At 40.4% G+C, this 21080-nt stretch overlaps 2 protein-coding genes across 5 annotated transcripts in view; both read right to left on the bottom strand.

Annotated features, from left to right (window-relative positions):
* Positions 1-21080, bottom strand: part of LOC117504818 — a 3434143-nt gene that overhangs the window by 2516078 nt on the left and 896985 nt on the right. The gene's annotated exons all lie outside the window — the stretch shown is intronic.
* LOC117504852 (zinc finger BED domain-containing protein 1-like) lies at positions 499-6736 on the bottom strand. Of its 4 annotated transcripts, none has more exons than XM_034164404.1 (3): positions 6374-6736; positions 2131-2256; positions 499-1975 (listed from the first exon to the last, which is right to left on the bottom strand). In XM_034164404.1, the coding sequence occupies exons 1-3, from the start codon at positions 6676-6678 to the stop codon at positions 1849-1851; spliced, it is 558 nt and encodes a 185-aa protein (XP_034020295.1). In that variant the 5' UTR covers positions 6679-6736; the 3' UTR covers positions 499-1848. The 4 variants fall into 4 exon arrangements, with proteins under 4 accessions (XP_034020295.1, XP_034020296.1, XP_034020293.1 ...); XM_034164405.1 differs by having other exon boundaries at positions 499-1972; XM_034164402.1 differs by lacking the exon at positions 6374-6736 and having other exon boundaries at positions 2131-2444.

The following is a 21080-nucleotide window of genomic DNA, read 5'->3' as shown; positions in this document are numbered from 1 at the left end:
AGTTTCTTCTTTAATCACCAACAACGGCTGCATGTCTGCAAAGAAACAATACAATTAATTTAACAATAAATGTTCGAACAACACTCACTAAAATAAACTATCAGTGGTGAGTTTGACCTGATGACAGTCAGTTATTGCACTGATGGAACTGATAAAGTGGAAATGTACATCAGCATTTGTTTTAAATTTCGCAAATTGTAATTCACGTCCTCGTCTTCCACAACTAACTATTGTGGTGTTTTATTTTCTGGATTGCTATAAAATAGTGTAGGATGTCTACAGATGGTACAGAATTACTGTTGCTCGAGTTTTGATGAAAACCAGGAGGTTTGATCACAGACATTCTGGCTTCCCTTCACTGACTCGAGGACTAGATTTCAAGATTTTGTTAGACATTTCAGGCTCTAAACAGTCATGAACTCAATTATCTTGCTGAACTTGTTCAGTCTTATGTGCCTCCTCGTGCCCTGTGGTCCTTGGATGCAGACTTGCTCTGTGTCTCAAGAGTTAAAAAGAAACCAGCAGGCTTCAGAGCCTTTTTTTTTTTTTGCCGTGGTCGTATCTTGTGGAACAGGCTGTCTGTTAGCATTTGAAATGTGACTTTAAGAATATTTTTAAAACTTATTTTCTGTCTACTGTAATTAGTTAAGATTTTTCATCTTTTCATTCTTTTTTCTTGTATTTAATTTTTTTTGTTTTTAATTTTGGGATATTTTTACTGTGAATGCTTCTTATGTCTCTTGTTTATGAGCACACTGAAACAAATCCCTAGCAACTTGCACTGGTTGCATGGCAATAAAGTATTGAATCTTGAATCTTATTATTATTACTACTTACATGGCACTCGAACAAGATGTCAGAAGTCATCAAATATGATATGAACACGTCTTTAGTGACATTACAACTAGGGCTGCGTATCATGGCCAATTTCCATAATCGATTCAATTTCGATTCATAGGTTCTGAATTGATTAATTACAATTCGATTCAATTCGATCTGCTCTTAAATGAGGAAAATGGCTCAACTGTTTTAGAAAATACAAATGTGCTTTATTATTCTCTCCAACATTAACAAAATGACCTGAGTTGTAAACAAAAAAAAACTTGAGCTGTAAACACAACTGTCTCAAGTCTCAAAAGTGCAATTGTATAATTTTAAAGGCGTTGCAAGTGAAAATATACTTGAATTACAACTTTTCTTCAGTGCAAATTGCATTAAAGCATTGTTTTCTTTCAAAATAATAATTTTGGTAACTAAAACTCATTTACTAGAGCTAAACTTAATTGAGCCCTGGAGGTCACATACGAGGACATCCCATTTTCAACTGTCTTGGTTTTAGTCCCAGTGAAAAGTTAAAACCAGAGTTGAACCAAGACCAATAAATAAAAACCTTGACCAAAAAAGTCAAAACAACAAAAAGTGAACAAAAGTGTAAACCTGGACCAAAACAAGTCAAAACCAGGACCAAAAAAAATGTCTAAACAGGACCTAGCAATGCATGGGTTCAGGTCTCAAGAGCTTAAGGATGGTTAAGATGGCAACTTTGTTCTCACTTAGTTGTGAGGTTCTTGTGCAAGAAAAGGAGCTCATTGACATGATCTGGGGTTAAGCAGCTCCTTTTTGCAGTTATATCACCCGCAGTAGAAAAAACCCTCTCTGATGCGATACTGGTCCCTGGGACACAAAGGTATCGTTTCGCCAGGCAAGCCAACAGTGGATACTCCTTTTCATTTGACCTCCACCAGTTCAGAGGATTATCATTCAGCCCAGCAGGTTTTTCCATCCTGTATCTTCTGACTTCATCTTCCGCCCTTGTTGCTGGAGTTTTCTCTTCATGTTCCTGTACTGTTAGTGAGTACACTGCTCCAAGGAGTGACTCCAATGTGCTGGATTTCTTGAGCTTTTTGGGTGAAGTCGCTCTCCCGATCTCCTCAGCTCCTTCTCCACCAGCATCATTACCCTCAGCATTTTGCTGCTGAATAAAACAGAAAAAAATGTAAATGAATTAATATTTAATTATTTAAAATAATTTAAGTATTTTAAATTATGACATATTCCTTACAATCCAATAGCTTATCTTTTAATTCTCACTGAAAATATTCTTATTAAAACAGTTTTTTTAATACTTACATCAAGTGCAGCAGTGACAGCCTCAGTCTGAAGCCTGGAGAAGGCGTCATCTCGCTCTTGAGCGGACAGAGATGGTACAGCCTTAAAGCGAGGATCCAATGCTGATGCAGCATACAATGTGTCCTTCTTCTCATCATATGTTAAAGACATTTCACAAATGATTTTGTTATCACAGTATGAGAATAAACATGGCATGCATACAAATATACAACCCCTGGCAAAAATTATGGAATCACCGGCCTCAGAGGATGTTCATTCAGTTGTTTAATTTTGTAGAAAAAAAGCAGATCACAGACATGACACAAAACTAAAGTCATTTCAAATGGCAACTTTCTGGCTTTAAGAAACACTATAAGAAATCAAGAAAAAAAGATTGTGGCAGTCAGTAACGGTTACTTTTTTAGACCAAGCAGAGGAAAAAAATATGGAATCACTCAATTCTGAGGAAAAAATTATGGAATCACCATGTAAATTTTCATCCCCCAAATTAACACCTGCATCAAATCAGATCTGCTCATTGACATTGACCCTATGCCATGACATTGACCCTATGTGTCTTTTTGCAAGGAATGTTTTTGCAGTTTTTGCTCTATGGCAAGATGCATTATCATCTTGAAAAATGATTTCATCATCCCCAAACATCTTTTCAATTGTCCAAAATATCAACATAAACTTGTGCATTTATTGTATTCCCACTGTAGCCAAGTGCTTGCTCACAGGGGGTCGTTTTGACCGTTGGGGTTTTACATAATTATTGTATGGCCTTGCCTTACAATATAAAGCGCCTCGGGGCAACTGTTTGTTGTGATTTGGCGCTATATAAAAAAAATTGATTGATTGATTGATGATGTAATGACAGCCATCTCCCCAGTGCCTTTACCTGACATGCAGCCCCATATCATCAATGACTGTGGAAATTTACATGTTCTCTTCAGGCAGTCATCTTTATAAATCTCATTGGAAAGGCACCAAACAAAAGTTCCAGCATCATCACCTTGCCCAATGCAGATTCGAGATTCATCACTGAATATGACTTTCATCCAGTCATCCACAGTCCACAATTGCTTTTCCTTAGCCCATTGTAACCTTGTTTTTTTTCTGTTTAGGTGTTAATGATGCCTTTCGTTTAGCTTTTCTGTATGTAAATCCCATTTCCTTTAGGCGGTTTCTTACAGTTCGGTCACGGACGTTGACTCCAGTTTCCTCCCATTCGTTCCTCATTTGTTTTGTTGTACATTTTTCGATTTTTGAGACATATTGCTTTAAGTTTTCTGTCTTGACGCTTTGATGTCTTCCTTGGTCTACCAGTATGTTTGCCTTTAACAACCTTCCCATGTTGGTTGTATTTGGTCCAGAGTTTAGACACAGCTGACTGTGAACAACCAACATCTTTTGCAACATTGCGTGATGATTTACTCTCTTTTAAGAGTTTGATAATCCTCTCCTTTGTTTCAATTGACATCTCTCGTGTTGGAGCCATGATTCATGTCAGTCCACTTGGTGCAACAGCTCTCCAAGGTGTGTTCACTCCTTTTTAGATGCAGACTAACGAGCAGATCTGATATGATGCAGGTGTTAGTTTTGGGGATGAAAATTTACAGGGTGATTCCATAATTTTTTCCTCAGAATTGAGTGATTCCATATTTTTTTCCTCTGCTTGGTCTAAAAAAGTAACCGTTACTGACTGCCACAATCTTTTTTCTTGATTTCTTATAGTGTTTCTTCAAGCCAGAAAGTTGCCATTTGAAATGACTTTAGTTTTGTGTCATGTCTGTGATCTGCTTTTTTTCTACAAAATTAAACAACTGAATGAACATCCTCCGAGGCCGGTGATTCCATAATTTTTGCCAGGGGTTGTACATACAACCAGTGGTGGGCACAGATAACCAAAAAATTAACTTTGATAACAGATAATCAGATAACTGAAAAGTTATCTTCGATAAAGATAAAACAATAAACCACCCAAAAATGTATCGCAAGTTATAGATAACCGATAACAGATAAATTCCAATATTACCTCTGACACATCTACAACTAGTAGTAGAACAAATTTAATAGCTTATAATAATATTAAAAACAACAGACCACAACAATGAGACCACACTTTTCTTTCAACATTCTGCCCCTGCTGGAAGCTCTTGTTTACTACAGAGCTCCCATAAAGCCAACTCTCTATCAATTACGACACTCCGGTCAGGCGCAGGTCTTGAAAAATAAAGTCATGCTGACTTATGGTTTTGATTATAAATAACATTAATACCGATAGAATAACTCCATTAATGTCAATTATGTCATTTGTACAAAGTTAAAATATAACATATATCTTTTAATGTTGAATAATGCACTAATTCTGAGGTTTTGTAACAAACAGACAGATCGCAAAGGATTCTGGGTAAAAGTGCCTCTGCTAGACACTGGCTGAGTCTCTCTTTTTGGAGCGAGGCGGAGGGGAAGGCGAAGGGCTACAAATCCCTCCATTTGGAGGGGTAGGACGAGCTTACTGCTGTCTCTGAAAAAACAAACATGGTGCCGAAAGAGCCGCATAAATGAAGCGGATTACATTACAAATTACGCTGTTTAGAAAGTTATAACTTGCCAAAAAACTTTACAGGCAGTTGTCTATGACAGCAGCATGTATGCATGTTGCGTATATTGTCGTTCTGAAGAATATCGTAACGTCGCTCGTGCGCTGCGTTATAATGCATATACACACGAACGCTACAATAAGACACTTTTATATCTCACAAAGGAGAAAATCATGATAAAGTGTAAGCACGTTAATTTGTATGTTCATAAATCTTTGGATAATATCAATCCCTGCTGTTGAATTTCAAGGTCTGTAATGTGTGTGTATTTTGTAAACAAACGGAGCCCTGAACACACTCATCTAATAAGCTTTCAGGCAGAAAATGAAAAGTTTCATCAATGGGAATAAGTTGGAAAATATATACACACATGTATATGTGTAACACATAACCTGACATCCTAATAGACTGATATTATTTGTCAAGGAAATTTCTAAAGGAAATAAGGCTGGATGCAAAAAATGGGAGAATTTGAAAAAGAAATAAGGTTGTAATTCCATTAAAAAAGTGAAACTTGTATAATGTATACATTCACTGCACACAAAAAAAGCCATTTGGAAAGCCAAAAAGTTGATTTGACAATCATCTGACATAACTGGGGTCAAAATAAATAGAACACTGCTATCTACTGGTTCCCACACGCTTAGTGAACACTACTGACCAGTAGATGGCAGTAGAGGCCTTGAAAACAAAATTCCAGATACAGTAATCCCTGTCTGCTACATTTAAAATGCGTGGAATTTAACAAACGCAAATAAAACCAACATCTATAAACGCAGAGAATATATTCAAGAGTTTTAGGCACTAGAGTTTAATGCTGTTGTCCATGGAGCCTGAACAGAGTGTCTGAAATGCATTTGTCCTGTCGTGATGTACTGAGATTACATCATCCTACCCAAAATGCATTGCGGGTCACAGGATGTGCTCACAAAACCTTAAAAATTAGCACATTACTTTAAAACTAAAACATATATCTGATATTTTCACTTAATAAAACTTCAGACATGACAGTAATTTTAAATAACTTGTCCAAAATTTGTTTGGTTAAAATTTGAACCATAAGTTAAAAATGTATGCCTCTGGATGACTTAGGTGATATCGCCAGCCTATTGGTATGGTGTTAAAGGAAATGTTTTGGGTTTTTTTCTTTTGGGGCTGTTTCTCCTTTGTCTGCAGAGGATCGAGATGCTTTTTATACAAGTGGCTCTCTTCTGTTTGCAAAGGTTATAGCTGTGCATCTGTTACAAAACTTTTAACAGGTGAGTGCTAAACTAATTTTAAAAATGCTTGTCGCTGTTCAGCTTTGTTTATTTTTTTATCGGTTTAAAAGTTATCGGACAAAGATTAATCGGAAGATAATTGGTCCGATAATGGTTTTTAAAGTTATCTAAAAAGATAATCCGATAAAGAAAACATTATCTTCGATAATTATCTGTTATCGGATTATCGGAAGTGTGCCCACCACTGCATACAACACATACAAATAAAAAGTGCATGGTCTATAAGTTATGCTGATTAGTTGTAGCTGCTGCTACAACTAATCAGTATAAGAAGATGCACATATAAAATACAAAAGTTTGCTTTAGTTGTGTTTGATTTGGCCTACTTACATGGAAACACGCACACACAGACAAACAGACACCTTAACATTAGCATACCTTGTCCTCAAGTTATTCTTTACATCAGTCTTCACCTCCTTCACCACGGTGGAGTCTCCCAGGCAGGGGGTTAAGGCTTCCTGAAGTAGGGGGAGGAGTGGGGCGATGACAAACAGTGTTGGTTGCTTGTCCTCTGACATTGCCTGTGTGGCTTCTTTCATTGGTTTCAAAGCGCGCACCAAATCTTCGGCAACTGTTACATCCTCCTCTGTTAAGGTGCAGATATCTTTTTCATTCCTGCGCACGTCTTGTGAAAGGAGAGTGGCAGAGATCGCCGGCTGTTGTTCTAGAAAGCGCTCCAGCATGTCTAGTGTGCTGTTCCACCTGGTCACGACGTCTAATGTGAGCTTGTGCCCTGGAAGTTGAAGCAGCTTCTGTTTTTCTTTTAGTATGTGATTTGCCGTCGTACTTCGGTGGAAAAACGCCTCACTTGAGCGAGCAGACGTGACACGGCTGGGATTTTCAGACCCGCTTGTGAGGCTAAATTCAATGTATGAGCGAAGCAGCTGACGTGCATTAGTTTCATGATCCCCACTGCACGAACCATATTAGCAGCGTTGTCCGTGACCACTGCTGGGTCTTTGCCGGTCAGACCCCACTCCTGTATAACATGCATCAGCATATCTGCCAAATTACTAGCAGTGTGGCTTGTGAGAACCTCGGTGGTCTGTAGCACATGAGACATGAGACACCACTCGGTGATGTAGTGACAGGTTACTGTCATGTACGACTGCGTTGACAGTGATGTCCAAGTGTCACAAGTGATGCCAACTCTCTGTGCTGACTGGATTTTCGTTACGATGTCGTTTTTCACACGAGTATACATCCTAAGGATAACTGTGTCAGTCAGGTATTTATGCTGCACCATCACATAATGTGGATCGAGCACAGGTACGAGCCACCTGAAGCCTTCGTTTTCCACCACCGAGTATGGGCGCAAATCCTGACAGATAAAAGTTGCGATGCCTTCTGTTATTTTTATGGCCCGAGGAGAATTGGCGGGTAATGTCAGTGATTCCTTCAGTTTCTTTTGTTTCGCCCCGGGCGGCTTGTTGTCAGAAGCTAATGTTAGCATAGTGTGATACCTCGTCAAGTGATTTTGAAGGTTCGTGGTGTTCCTCCAGTAACTAAGCTCCGCTTGGCAGATGTTGAAAACCACTTTGCTCTTATCCTCTTTGTCCTTTGTTGTTTTAAATTTGAAATGATTTCAAACGTCTGACTTAGGTTTGAACGGACTTTTACCAGTATCGGCCATCGTGCATGTTTTCAGCGCTTGAATCAAATCAAATCAATTTTATTTATATAGCGCCAAATCACAACAAACAGTTGCCCCAAGGCGCTTTATATTGTAAGGCAAAAGCCATACAATAATTACAGAAAAAACCTCAACCGTCAAAACGACCCCCTGTGAGCAAGCACTTGGCGACAGTGGGAAGGAATAACTCCCTTTTAACAGGAAGAAACCTCCAGCAGAACCAGGCTCAGGGAGGGGCAGTCTTCTGCTGGGACTGGTTGGGGCTGAGGGGAGAGAATCAGGAAAAAGACATGCTGTGGAAGAGAGCAGAATGAACCGGACGTGAACCTATGATGTAAACGTCACTTTCGCGTCACGTACGCACCAGACTGCAATGGTTAATTTACGGGGAATAATCGATCTAATGCCCTATGAATCGCTATTGTAAATTAAAAATGAAATCGATCCAAAATTGATTAAATCGATTTTTTTACCCAGCCCTAATTACAACTCATTAAAAATATACGAGCCAAATAATTTAATTCATAGTTTGTAAATTTGCTGTTCGCAAAAACAAAACATTAATGGACTGCATTTCTACAGCACTTTTTACCATCTGAGAAAGAGCTTTTGGCTGTTTATTTAACATCTAGACATTGAATAAACTTTCACTTTCAATCCTTTTTTCAACATTTTTACTATAACCATTTTATTAAACACTTACTCAATGTTAATTTCAATTTATTTTCCTTTATATAGCGCCAAATCACAACAGAGTTGCCTCAAGGCGCTTCACACAGGTAAGGTCTAACTTTACCAACCTCCAGAGCAGCAGTGGTAAGGAAAAACTCCCCCTGAGGAAGAAACCTCAAGCAGACCAACTCAAAGGGGTGACCCTCTGCTTGGGCCATGCTACAAAAATAAATTACAGAAATAATTCACAGAACAATTCACGGACGAATATACAAGAATTGCTGTTGGTGCACAGGACAGGAGAGTCGCCAACACAAACACAACTCCAATCTTTGGATGGAGCTGCACCTTAAACAGAGAAAAAACAGAATCAGGCATCAGAAAGACAAAAAATACTGTATAATTTGCAAGCATTAATCAACAAGAAAAACAGAAGAAATACTAAGGTGATCGTCGGCCGCTAGCCCTAAGCTTCACTTAAAGACCCAGAATTTAGGTGAAGTTGAGGCCGTGGCCCGCTCCAATTACTAATAACATGAATTATAAGAGTAAAAAGAGTAAAACAAAACTGTACCAGTATGCTAGCCATATGTAAGGGAAAATAAGTGCGTCTTAAGTCTGGACTTGAAAATCTCCACAGAATCTGATTGTTTTATTGACGCAGGGAGACCATTCCACAGAACAGGGGCACAATAAGAGAAAGCTCTGTGACCCGCAGACTTCTTATTCACCCTCGAGACACAAAGTAGTCCTGCACCCTGAGAACATAAAGCCCAGGTCGGTACGTATGGTTTAATTAGGTCAGCTAGGTAGGGAGGTGCCAGTCCATGAATAATTTTATAGGTTAGTAGCAGAACCTTAAAATCTGACCTCACTGGGACAGGAAGCCAGTGAAGAGACGCCAAAATAGGTGTAATGTGGTCAAACTTTCTGCTTCGTGTCAAAAGTCTGGCTGCAGCATTCTGAACCAACTGGAGAGCCCTAATGCTAGACTGCGGTAAACCAGAAAATAGAACATTGCAGTAGTCCAATCTAGAAGAGATGAACGCATGGATCAGGGTCTCAGCATCAGCCATAGACAGGATGGGACGAATCTTCGCTATATTTCGCAGGTGGAAGAAAGCAGTCCTAGTAATATTCATCCGGAACTTTATGCAGGAAACGTTGAAGCCTGTGCTCCGTTTTTGATGCAGTGTTCTCTGGTTTTTGCTCAGCGACCGGCTTCCTTCTCTTCTGATGGTAGCCGTGTCTCATATGTGACAAATTTGCTTCGAGGTGACGCCTTAGCTTGGGTCACTGCGTTGTGGAGCAATAACTCTCCATTGTTAGGATCCTTTAAGGATTTCTCCCGGGAGTTCCGATTGGTTTTTGACCATCCGGTGAAAACAAATACCGTTGCCCAATGGTTGCTGAATCTCAGGCAGGGGAGGCGGAGTGCGGCGGATTATTCCGTTGATTTTCGAATTTTTTCTGCTCAGTCCGGCTGGAATGCCGCAGCTTTGAGAGGAGTGTTTGTGGATGGTTTGAACGATTTATTAAAAGACGAGCTAGCAGTCCGTGACGAACCAAAAGATTTAGATGAGCTAATATCTTTGGTTATTCGTCTAGATGATCGGATAAAGGAGCGTGGACGCGAGAGAGGGCGGACATCTGAGCGGGTCTTTCCGTCTCGGGGCTTTCCCAGACACAGATCAGGGCCGCCTCTTCTTCGCCCCACTGAGACTCCTCCGACGGGACCTCTGGCTCCTCTTGTGGATGAGCCCATGCAGCTCGGACGAGCTGAAACAGCCATATTGCCCCGGTCACATAAGCATCAAGAAAGATAACGATGATGTATCTCCAGGTGTTTTTGGACAGGCATAATATATATATATATATATATATATATATATATATATATATATATATATATATATATATAAAGGGGCAGACCTCTGGTTATTTAGTTATTTGGTCTGTTTTTGTTTTCATGTAGGGGTTATAAAGTGTTTAGGGAATTAGAGGCTGTTCTGGTTGGGTGAACGACTGGCAGTTCGGAGCTCAGCTGGACATTCATTATCATTATTTGAACTTAGGTAATTTTTGTTTGTGGATTGGGTCATTTTGTTTTGGTTTTTTATTTCCCTGTTTCCCTAACCCCAACCTCACGTACTCTAAGACCGTTTGTCTTTTGGGTTGTGGGGTGGTGCAGGTTGGTTACGCTGAGCGCTTCTCAGAAAACCTCTGCACCGGGGGGGGTTGTCAGGGGCGTTTTTTTGGGTTTGGTTGTTACCCGGTTCCACTCCAGCCCCGGTGGGCCTTTGACCGTTCGTCATTGGCGTTACCGGGGTGTAGTGCAGCGGGAACGTACCTCAGTCGGAGTGGTGGGCCGATCTGTGCCGTTCGCCATTTCGGTAGTTCTACCCCTCCCGATAGGCTGGTGGTATGGTCGGTTTAGGGGCACCGGACGTATTTCCGGTTTTCCGCTGCGCTTAGGGGATGGGACTGGGTTAGTTTTTCCTGTTTCCTTCCCCGGCTTGGTAGTTTTGTGCCGTTCGCTGAAATTGTACTGACGATAAGCTCTGGGAGTAATCTGGGGTCTTTCGGGGTGCTGGGGAGGGTAACAGGGTTTCCGGTTGTTTTCTTTGCCCCCGGGGTGGTTTAGTGGACTCCGCCGGTGGTTGGATTTTTGTGTTTTTTATGTTTCCTTCCAGGTTCCACCTCCAGGGTTGATGGGACGGTCCTCTGGGGGGGAATTGATTGTGGGGCCGACTAGCCAAGTGTGGCCTGGTCTGGGGTTCCTGGGTTGTGGGGAGGGTGCCTCCTGGGGTTGATGGTACGGTCCTCTGGGGGGCGCTGTTGCTCCATGTATACCTGGGGACCTCTGTGGGATTCCGGCTTTGGTTATTACTCCTGGAACTGGCGGTAAAGGTCTTCTGGGGGGTGTTGAGCTCTGCACGTCGTCTGGAGGGGTTGTTTGTTATTTTTCTTTGTGAAATTGTGTTTGTATTGTGTTGTCGGGGCTATGTTGGGTTATTGGATTTGGGAGTTTTTCTTTTCTTCCCGGGGTTGGATGAGACGGTCCCCTGGGGAGGGTTTGGGTGGGTTTTGTATTTTTCTTGTATGTTAGGTTGTACTTGGGACTCTTTTGGGGTTTTTGTTGATGTCAGCCGGCCTTCCAGCCGCGGTGCCCTGTCCTGCTGTCTGCTGTGGACTTTGGGGGCGTTACACCGTCTGCTTCCTGTCGTGGACCCTGGAGGGAGGTGCTGTTCTCGGGCCTGGTCTGATCGGTCGCCGGGAGGCTTCCCGTTGATGGGGGGGTACTGTTGTGTGTTGGGGGGTTTGGCTGGACATTTGGGTGCTGTTTTCTTTTCTTTGCTCTCCAGGTGGTATGCAAACTGTTTTTTTCTGTGGAGAAGGTGCTGGCGGAAGAGTCCTTCACCCTCATCAGAACTATTGGCTGCACCTGTGGAGGATGTTCACGTGCAGGCCTAACAACTTGCAGCACCTGTGGATGATGCTCACGTGCAGACTTAAAGACTTTCAGCTGAAGCAGATAATGAGATGGCGTTCTGCATTTAAGCCATGAGTGATTTGAGCAGAATTGCCGGGAACTCGACCTTGTGACGTTCGGTTGTGAGACGCTGAGGACCACGTCAGGGTTTGACACATCGTGTCTGTGAAGGACAGGTGAGGGACACATGCTGTCAGCACACATCAGAGGTGATTATCGTCTGAATAATCGTTAATAGTAATTTGGCATTTTGTTACGCAGTATATTTGAACATTGATGAGAATTGTGCAGTTTGCTTCTCACTGCCGTGGCGTACGGATTGATGATCCTCCACCTGTTGTGAGAAGCTGCTCATTTACATAAAGCTTAAATTCAGACCTGAATGTGTTGCTGATAGTGTGTGCCTCTGAAGGATATTTGTTGTAGCTGTGTTGACTTACCTCACCTTTTCTGTCCTTCACAGAGTCAGTTTGTCATATCCACCTGGGGGGTGTTCGGCGGTGAATCTGAGTCCAGAAGTGTCGGGCTTTGATCCATTTGGGCGCTGGAGAGCGCGCCGTCCTTCACCTTGCCAAGACAGCTGACTATTTATGTTGCACACGGATTATTGCACATGAGGGGGAATAAATTTGTTTCTTGGAACCGCTTTCTGGTTATTTAGCGCTGGGCCATTGTCAGATGCTGGTTCGGTTCTCTGACCCGCGTCAGCACATAACAATGTTACCAGCATTCCCATGTCAATGAAATCGAATGTGATTCTTTTTCTCCATCAAATAAACCAGTTAATTATGATGATAAGCATCATTTTTATTATTATTATTTTGTCAGTGTCTTTGGCCTGCTTGGTCAAATTTACCATGGATTTTAGCATCCTTTAATGCCATAGGTATTAAAGGCACTGCGCTGCGGTGGTTTGAATCATATTTGTCTAATAGATTACAATTTGTTCATGTAAATGGGGAATCTTCTTCACAGACTAAAGTTAATTATGGAGTTCCACAAGGTTCTGTGCTAGGACCAATTTTATTCACTTTATACATGCTTCCCTTAGGCAGTATTATTAGACGGTATTGCTTAAATTTTCATTGTTACGCAGATGATACCCAGCTTTATCTATCCATGAAGCCAGAGGACACACACCAATTAGCTAAACTGCAGGATTGTCTTACAGACATAAAGACATGGATGACCTCTAATTTCCTGCTTTTAAACTCAGATAAAACTGAAGTTATTGTACTTGGCCCCACAAATCTTAGAAACATGGTGTCTAACCAGATCCTTACTCTGGATGGCATTACCCTGACCTCTAGTAATACTGTGAGAAATCTTGGAGTCATTTTTGATCAGGATATGTCATTCAAAGCGCATATTAAACAAATATGTAGGACTGCTTTTTTGCATTTACGCAATATCTCTAAAATCAGAAAGGTCTTGTCTCAGAGTGATGCTGAAAAACTAATTCATGCATTTATTTCCTCTAGGCTGGACTATTGTAATTCATTATTATCAGGTTGTCCTAAAAGTTCCCTAAAAAGCCTTCAGTTAATTCAAAATGCTGCAGCTAGAGTACTGACGGGGACTAGAAGGAGAGAGCATATCTCACCCATATTGGCCTCTCTTCATTGGCTTCCTGTTAATTCTAGAATAGAATTTAAAATTCTTCTTCTTACTTATAAGGTTTTGAATAATCAGGTCCCATCTTATCTTAGGGACCTCGTAGTACCATATCACCCCAATAGAGCGCTTCGCTCTCAGACTGCAGGCTTACTTGTAGTTCCTAGGGTTTGTAAGAGTAGAATGGGAGGCAGAGCCTTCAGCTTTCAGGCTCCTCTCCTGTGGAACCAGCTCCCAATTCAGATCAGGGAGACAGACACCCTCTCTACTTTTAAGATTAGGCTTAAAACTTTCCTTTTTGCTAAAGATTATAGTTAGGGCTGGATCAGGTGACCCTGAACCATCCCTTAGTTATGCTGCTATAGACGTAGACTGCTGGGGGGTTCCCATGATGCACTGTTTCTTTCTCTTTTTGCTCTGTATGCACCACTCTGCATTTAATCATTAGTGATCGATCTCTGCTCCCCTCCACAGCATGTCTTTTTCCTGGTTCTCTCCCTCAGCCCCAACCAGTCCCAGCAGAAGACTGCCCCTCCCTGAGCCTGGTTCTGCTGGAGGTTTCTTCCTGTTAAAAGGGAGTTTTTCCTTCCCACTGTAGCCAAGTGCTTGCTCACAGGGGGTCGTTTTGACCGTTGGGGTTTTACATAATTATTGTATGGCCTTGCCTTACAATATAAAGCGCCTTGGGGCAACTGTTTGTTGTGATTTGGCGCTATATAAAAAAATTGATTGATTGATTGATTAAAGTACATAAAACACAAAAAGCAGGTGTCATGTCAGATATTTTTTAGGGGGGTTCATTTTACGGAAATGAAATTTGTTGTATCTATCAGTGTCTGTGCTATGAATGTACTCCTAAAAGCATTTCACGCTGGGACTAACAGAAGGACATTTTTTTTTGGGGGGGGGGGGGGGGGGGGGTCCATTTTATCATCAGTCATTTTGTCACAAACTGACACTGACCTTTGTCACCATTTTTGCTGTTTTTACCACATAACTCCATAACAATCAAATCAATTTTATTTATATAGCGCCAAATCACAACAGTTGCCCCAAGGCGCTTTATATTGTAAGGCAAGGCCATACAATAATTACAGAAAAAACCCCAACGGTCAAAACGACCCCCTGTGAGCAAGCACTTGGTGACAGTGGGAAGGAAAAACACCCTTTTAACAGGAAGAAACCTCCAGCAGAACCAGGCTCAGGGAGGGGCAGTCTTCTGCTGGGACTGGTTGGGGCTGGGGGAGAGAACCAGGAAAAAAACATGCTGTGGAAGAGAGCAGAGATCAATCACTAATGATTAAATGCAGAGTGGTGCATACAGAGCAAAAGGAGAAAGAAACACTCAGTGCATTATGGGAACCCCCCAGCAGTCTAAGTCTATAGCAGCATAACTAAGGGATGGTTCAGGGTCACCTGATCCAGCCCTAACTATAAGCTTTAGCAGAAAGGAAAGTTTTAAGCCTAATCTTAAAAGTAGAGAGGGTGTCTGTCTCCCTGATCCAAATTGGGAGCTGGTTCCACAGGAGAGGAGCCTGAAAGCTGAAGGCTCTGCCTCCCATTCTACTCTTACAAACCCTAGGAACTACAAGTAAGCCTGCAGTCTGAGAGCGAAGCGCTCTATTGGGGTGATATGGTACTATGAGGTCCCTAAGATAAGATGGGACCTGATTATTCAAAACCTTATAAGTAAGAAGAAGCATTTTAAATTCTATTCTAGAATTAACAGGAAGCCAATGAAGAGAGGCCAATATGGATGAGATATGCTCTCTCCTTCTAGTCCCCGTCAGTACTCTAGCTGCAGCATTTTGAATTAACTGAAGGCTTTTCAGGGAACTTTTAGGACAACCTGATAATAATGAATTACAATAGTCCAGCCTAGAGGAAATAAATGCATTAATTAGTTTTTCAGCATCACTCTGAGACATGACCTTTCTAATTTTAGAAATATTACGCAAATGCAAAAAAAGCAGTCCTACATATTTGTTTAATATGCGCATTGAATGACATATCCTGATCAAAAATGACTCCAAGATTTCTCACAGTATTACTAGAGGTCAGGGTAATGCCATCCAGAGTAAGGATCTGGTTAGACACCATGTTTCTAAGATTTGTGGAGCCAAGTACAATAACTTCAGTTTTATCTGAGTTTAAAAGCAGGAAATTAGAGGTCATCCATGTCTTTATGTCTGTAAGACAATCCTGCAGTTTAGCTAATTGGTGTGTGTCCTCTGGCTTCATGGATAGATAAAGCTGGGTATCATCTGTGTAACAATGAAAATTTAAGCAATGCTGTCTAATGATACTGCCTAAGGGAAGCATGTATAAAGTGAATAAAATTGGTCCTAGCACAGAACCTTGTGGAACTCCATAATTAACCTTAGTCTGTGAAGAAGATTCCCCATTTACATGAACAAATTGTAATCTATTAGATAAATATGATTCAAACCACCGCAGCGCAGTGCCTTTAATACCTATGGCATGCTCTAATCTCTGTAATAAAATTTTATGGTCAACAGTATCAAAAGCAGCACTGAGATCTAACAGAACAAGCACAGACATGAGTCCACTGTCTGAGGCTATAAGAAGATCATTTGTAACCTTCACTAATGCTGTTTCTGTACTATGATGAATTCTAAACCCTGACTGAAACTCTTCAAATAGACCATTCCTCTGCAGATGATCAGTTAGCTGTTTTACAACTACCCTTTCAAGAATTTTTGAGAGAAAAGGAAGGTTGGAGATTGGCTTATAATTAGCTAAGATAGCTGGGTCAAGTGATGGCTTTTTAAGTAATGGTTTAATTACTGCCACCTTAAAAGCCTGTGGTACATAGCCAACTAATAAAGACAGATTGATCATATTTAAGATCGAAGCATTAATTAATGGTAGGGCTTCCTTGAGCAGCCTGGTAGGAATGGGGTCTAATAGGCATGTTGATGGTTTGGAGGAAGTAACTAACAAAAATAACTCAGACAGAACAATCGGAGAGAAAGAGTCTAACCAAATCCCGGCCTCACTGAAAGCAGCCAAAGAGAACGATATGACTTTGGGATGGTTATGAGTAATTTTTTCTCTAATAGTTAAAATTGTATTAGCAAAGAAAGTCATGAAGTCATTACTAGTTAAAGTTAAAGGATTACTCAGCTCAATAGAGCTCTGACTCTTTGTCAGCCTGGCTACAGTGCTGAAAAGAAACCTGGGGTTGTTCTTATTTTCTTCAATTAGTGATGAGTAGTAAGATGTCCTAGCTTTACGGAGGGCTTTTTTATAGAGCAACAGACTCTTTTTCCAGGCTAAGTGAAGATCTTCTAAATTAGTGAGTCGCCATTTCCTCTCCAACTTACGGGTTATCTGCTTTAAGCTGCGAGTTTGTGAGTTATACCACGGAGTCAGGCACTTCTGATTTAAAGCTCTCTTTTTCAGAGGAGCTACAGCATCCAAAGTTGTCCTCAATGAGGATATAAAACTATTGACGAGATACTCTATCTCCCTTACAGAGTTTAGGTAGCTACTCTGCACTGTGTTGGTATATGGCATTGGAGAACATAAAGAAGGAATCATATCCTTAAACCTAGTTACAGCGCTTTCTGAAAGACTTCTAGTGTAATGAAACTTATTCCCCACTGCTGGGTAGTCCATCAGAGTAAATGTAAATGTTATTAAGAAATGATCAGACAGAAGGGGGTTTTCAGGGAATACTGTTAAGTCTTCAATTTCCATACCATAAGTCAGAACAAGATCTAAGGTATGATTAAAGTGGTGGGTGGACTCATTTACATTTTGAGCAAAGCCAATTGAGTCTAATAATAGATTAAATGCAGTGTTGAGGCTGTCATTCTCAGCATCTGTGTGGATGTTAAAATCGCCCCACTATAATTATCTATTAACATTCAGTTCCAGATAGTCCAAACTATACCTTTTTGGAATCATTATGATCAGACAAATAATGTGATATAGTTTTCAATATGATCAGAGCATCTTTTAATTTTGACCCCTGTGTAATTCTTCAATTGACCCCTACCTGGCTGCCTATTGAAAAATCAGGTGGCTAATCAGTTATTTTAAAAAAGTGATGTCTAAGGAGTATTTGTGCCGAATTTGATGCTTGTATCACTATTTACAGGATTCTGCTCTAAATATTCTCTGAGCTGCTGCACTAATTCACACATGCACACCTACGGACAATTTAAAGTTTCCAATTCACCTAACCTGCGTGTCTTTGGCTGTGGGAGGAAGCCAGAACACCCAGAGAGAACCCACACAAACATGAGGAGAACAAGCAAACTCCACACAGAAAAGCCATAGGTGGGAATCAAACCCATGACCTCCTCGCTGTGAGGCAACAGTGCAAACCACTAAGCAACTGTGCTGCACAAAATAAAAGAACAGAAGGGGCCTATTGCATATAATTTACAAATAAATAATAATAATAAATAACATTGCAAATTGCAAATTAATTATTCAGAAATTATGGAATGTGATTGTCTGGATTTTTTTAGATTCTGTCTGTCACAGTTGAAGTGAACCTATGATAAAAATGACAGACCTCTCCATTCTTTGTAAAAGGGAAAACTTGCAAAATCCACAATCTCTCAAATACATATTTTCCTCACTGTATATGGTTTATAAAATGTTAGTTTCTTGTATCTGAATACCTCTAGGTAACTCTTACTAAGTCGGTTTGTTTGTTTGTTGTTGGTTTGCCATTGATATTTTGCTAGATGATGTTTGAGTCATAAATACACACCAATCCGAATTATTGTATTTAAAAAAATCGCATAACAACTTTGTTCAGTTAAGTAGCACTGCGTTGATTTACAAATTTATGTACAGAGATGCAGGGATGAAAAATCTCTGCTTTTGGTGGATTTTAGCTTCTTTTTTTTTGCCAGTCGCCTGGTCATTTTTTAGATCAGTGCAAATCCGTTTTGTTGTAAATTCCCTGTCGTTGTATTAGTTGTTATTTAGGTCAGGCATCGATTTGGACAGCCCCAATGTTATTTTTGGCTCAAACAACGCTGCTTTTAAAGTAGAATTCCTTCGTGAAGAGGGTGAGTTACTTATTTGCAGAGGGTTTTCTGTTTTCATCGGGGATGGATGTTGCGTGGTGTTGATATTGATTCCTGCCGAGTGGGGATGTTTTAAGTTATTTGGCATTATTAGCTAAGGGCTAAGCTAACTAGCCGCCATGTGGTCTGTTTAGACGATATTATGTTAAATAAGTTCAGCCAACAGTTATTAGTGTTCTCTGATGTTACTGTATTAATAAGCACCGTGTGCTTAGGATTTGGAACGAAAATCACATTGTTTTATTTGTGTTTGTCTTGGAGAAACCATTAATTCATCCAAACTATTAATTGGTTATGGATGTTTCATTCCAACTCCTGTGCTCCCTGCATGTTAAACTGAGCCATTCAAGTTCATCTGTTAGCCAACAAATCTGCATATAAAGGCGAAGTTAGCGCGAAAAAGGTGGAAAGAGCTGAGAAGGTTGTTGAAACAGCGGCTAACTGCTGCTAATGAAGCTGAGATATTGAGTTGGTAGAACAAACGATCGCAGAGCAGCAAGAAGAAACGAGTGGATTTAAAGAAGAGAAGAAACTAGTTTTCAAGCCTGAAGTTTGCTGATCCACAGCAGCTACTGAGGATTGTTTTTCACCGGCGTGGCTCCACCTGAAGCCCGAGGCGTCAGCGCGTTCCACCGGCGCGGCTTTACCGAGGGTCGAAGAAGGCACTGACGGCGGAGGAGGGAGACGATATCAAAAGTCCCTGGACTTTTTGTCTGAGGAATCTCTGTTGTTAAAATGCAGCAGAAATCCATTATGGAGCTGGTGGAAGAAGTGAAGGCTCTCCGGATCCAGAATGCCGAGAAGACCGGCGTCTGGTGCACCTGGAGAACCGTGTTGCGGAGTTGGAACAGTACACAAGGATGAACGACGTTATTATTACAGGAATTCATATTAAACCTCGATCCTACGCACGGGCGGTGTCAGAAGACAGCGGAGGGGAGGCCAGTGAGCAGGAGGCCAGCTCAGTGGAACAACAGTGGCTGACTTCCCTGCAATCTAAAGGTATTCAAATGGACTGTAATAACATTGAAGCGTGCCACCCCCCTGCCCAGGAGAGAGGATGGAGACAAGCGAGCTGTTATAATGAGGTTTGTCAACAGAAAACATAAAATGGCATTGTTAAAACAGGACGGCAACTCAAGGAACAAACGTATTCATCAATGAACATCTGACCAAAAGAAACGCAGACATCGCCAGGAAAGCTCGCTCTTAAAAAAGCAGGGAAAAATTCAACAGACATGGACATCCAACTGCAAAACATTTATCAAATTGAATGGAACACCAGAACAAGTGAAGGTTATGGTATCAGGAACATCGAGGAACTGGAAATACGACAATAAGGTATGAGGACACAACACATCACAACACCATGATACAGACCAGAGGAACCTATTCATCTACTACATCATCTACATCTGTAGACAAGAGGATATAACTCAAAGGATTGCTGATCAGGAAAAGTAGAACTGAGAACATTAAATACACAGACCACAATGTACTGGACTTGGAGCACGATATAGACCCGGACAATAATTTCTTCTCAAATATCAATGACAGTTGTTGCTATTATACAGATGAACAGTTTAATCGGATCATTAAAACGGATAACAAATTATCAATAATCCATTTCAACAGCAGAAGTCTATATGCAAACTTTAACAACATTAAAGAATATTTAATTCAATTTAAAAAAATATTGAACATAATGCTATATCTAAAACATGATCAATGAAGATAAAGGAATGGATTTTGAACTGGATGGATATGAATTTAACTGTGTAAACAGAAAGAATAAGAGTGGAGGAGTATTGGCTGTGTATGTGGATAAGAACATGGATTATAAAATAGTAGACAATATGACAACTGTGATCAATAACTTATTAGAATGTATAACTATTGAAAATATGTGAAGAAAAAAGCAAAAATGTATTAGTCAGCTGTATATATAGAACACCAGGAATCTAGTATTGAACATTCACGACTGTATGGGAAAATGTTCTCAAAAACTAATAAAAAAAACTGTGTTCATTTGTGGTGACTTAAATATTGATCTGCTCAATCCAAATAAGCATAAAAATAACAGATGAATTTATCAGTATAATGTACAGTATGAGTTTATATCCAAAAATCACCAGGCCAAGCAGAATTACATCCCATAGTGCCACCTTAATTGATAATATATTCAGCAATGATATTGAGAATAACACTGTGAGTGGATTATTAATCAGTGACATTAGTGATCATCTACCAGTTTTCATCGTTTATAATAGAAACCATCGGTGGAATCAGCCAGAGGAGAAAATAAAATACAGGCGAGTGCGGACAGAGGAAAACATGAACACCTAAAGAAGGATTTACAAGAGCAAAACTGGGAAAAGGTATACAGTGAAAGTGATGTGATAGTGCATATGAAACTTTTTTACAAATTTTACATTATATGATAAAAATTGTCCAATTAAACAAGACTACAGAAAACAAAAATCCAAGATCGACCATGGATGATGAAAGGGTTACGAAATGCATGTAATAAGAAAAATACACTGTATAGAGAATTATAAAACTAAAGAGGCAGAAAATAGATATAAGAAATACAAAATAGAT

Source organism: Thalassophryne amazonica, chromosome 23, assembly GCF_902500255.1.
Source record: "Thalassophryne amazonica chromosome 23, fThaAma1.1, whole genome shotgun sequence".
NCBI lineage: Eukaryota > Metazoa > Chordata > Actinopteri > Batrachoidiformes > Batrachoididae > Thalassophryne > Thalassophryne amazonica.
The sequence above is the reverse complement of the archived record's forward strand: the minus strand, read 5'-3'. Positions and strand labels throughout refer to the sequence as shown.

Bases quoted from the DNA above. Each gene is read 5' to 3' on its own strand.
- LOC117504852 (XM_034164402.1), bottom strand. From the start codon at position 2,325: ATGCCATGTTTATTCTCATACTGTGATAACAAAATCATTTGTGAAATG. The intron at 1,976-2,130 runs GTAAGTATTAAA...TGTTTTATTCAG, and splicing joins CTGTCACTGCTGCACTTGAT to CAGCAAAATGCTGAGGGTAA.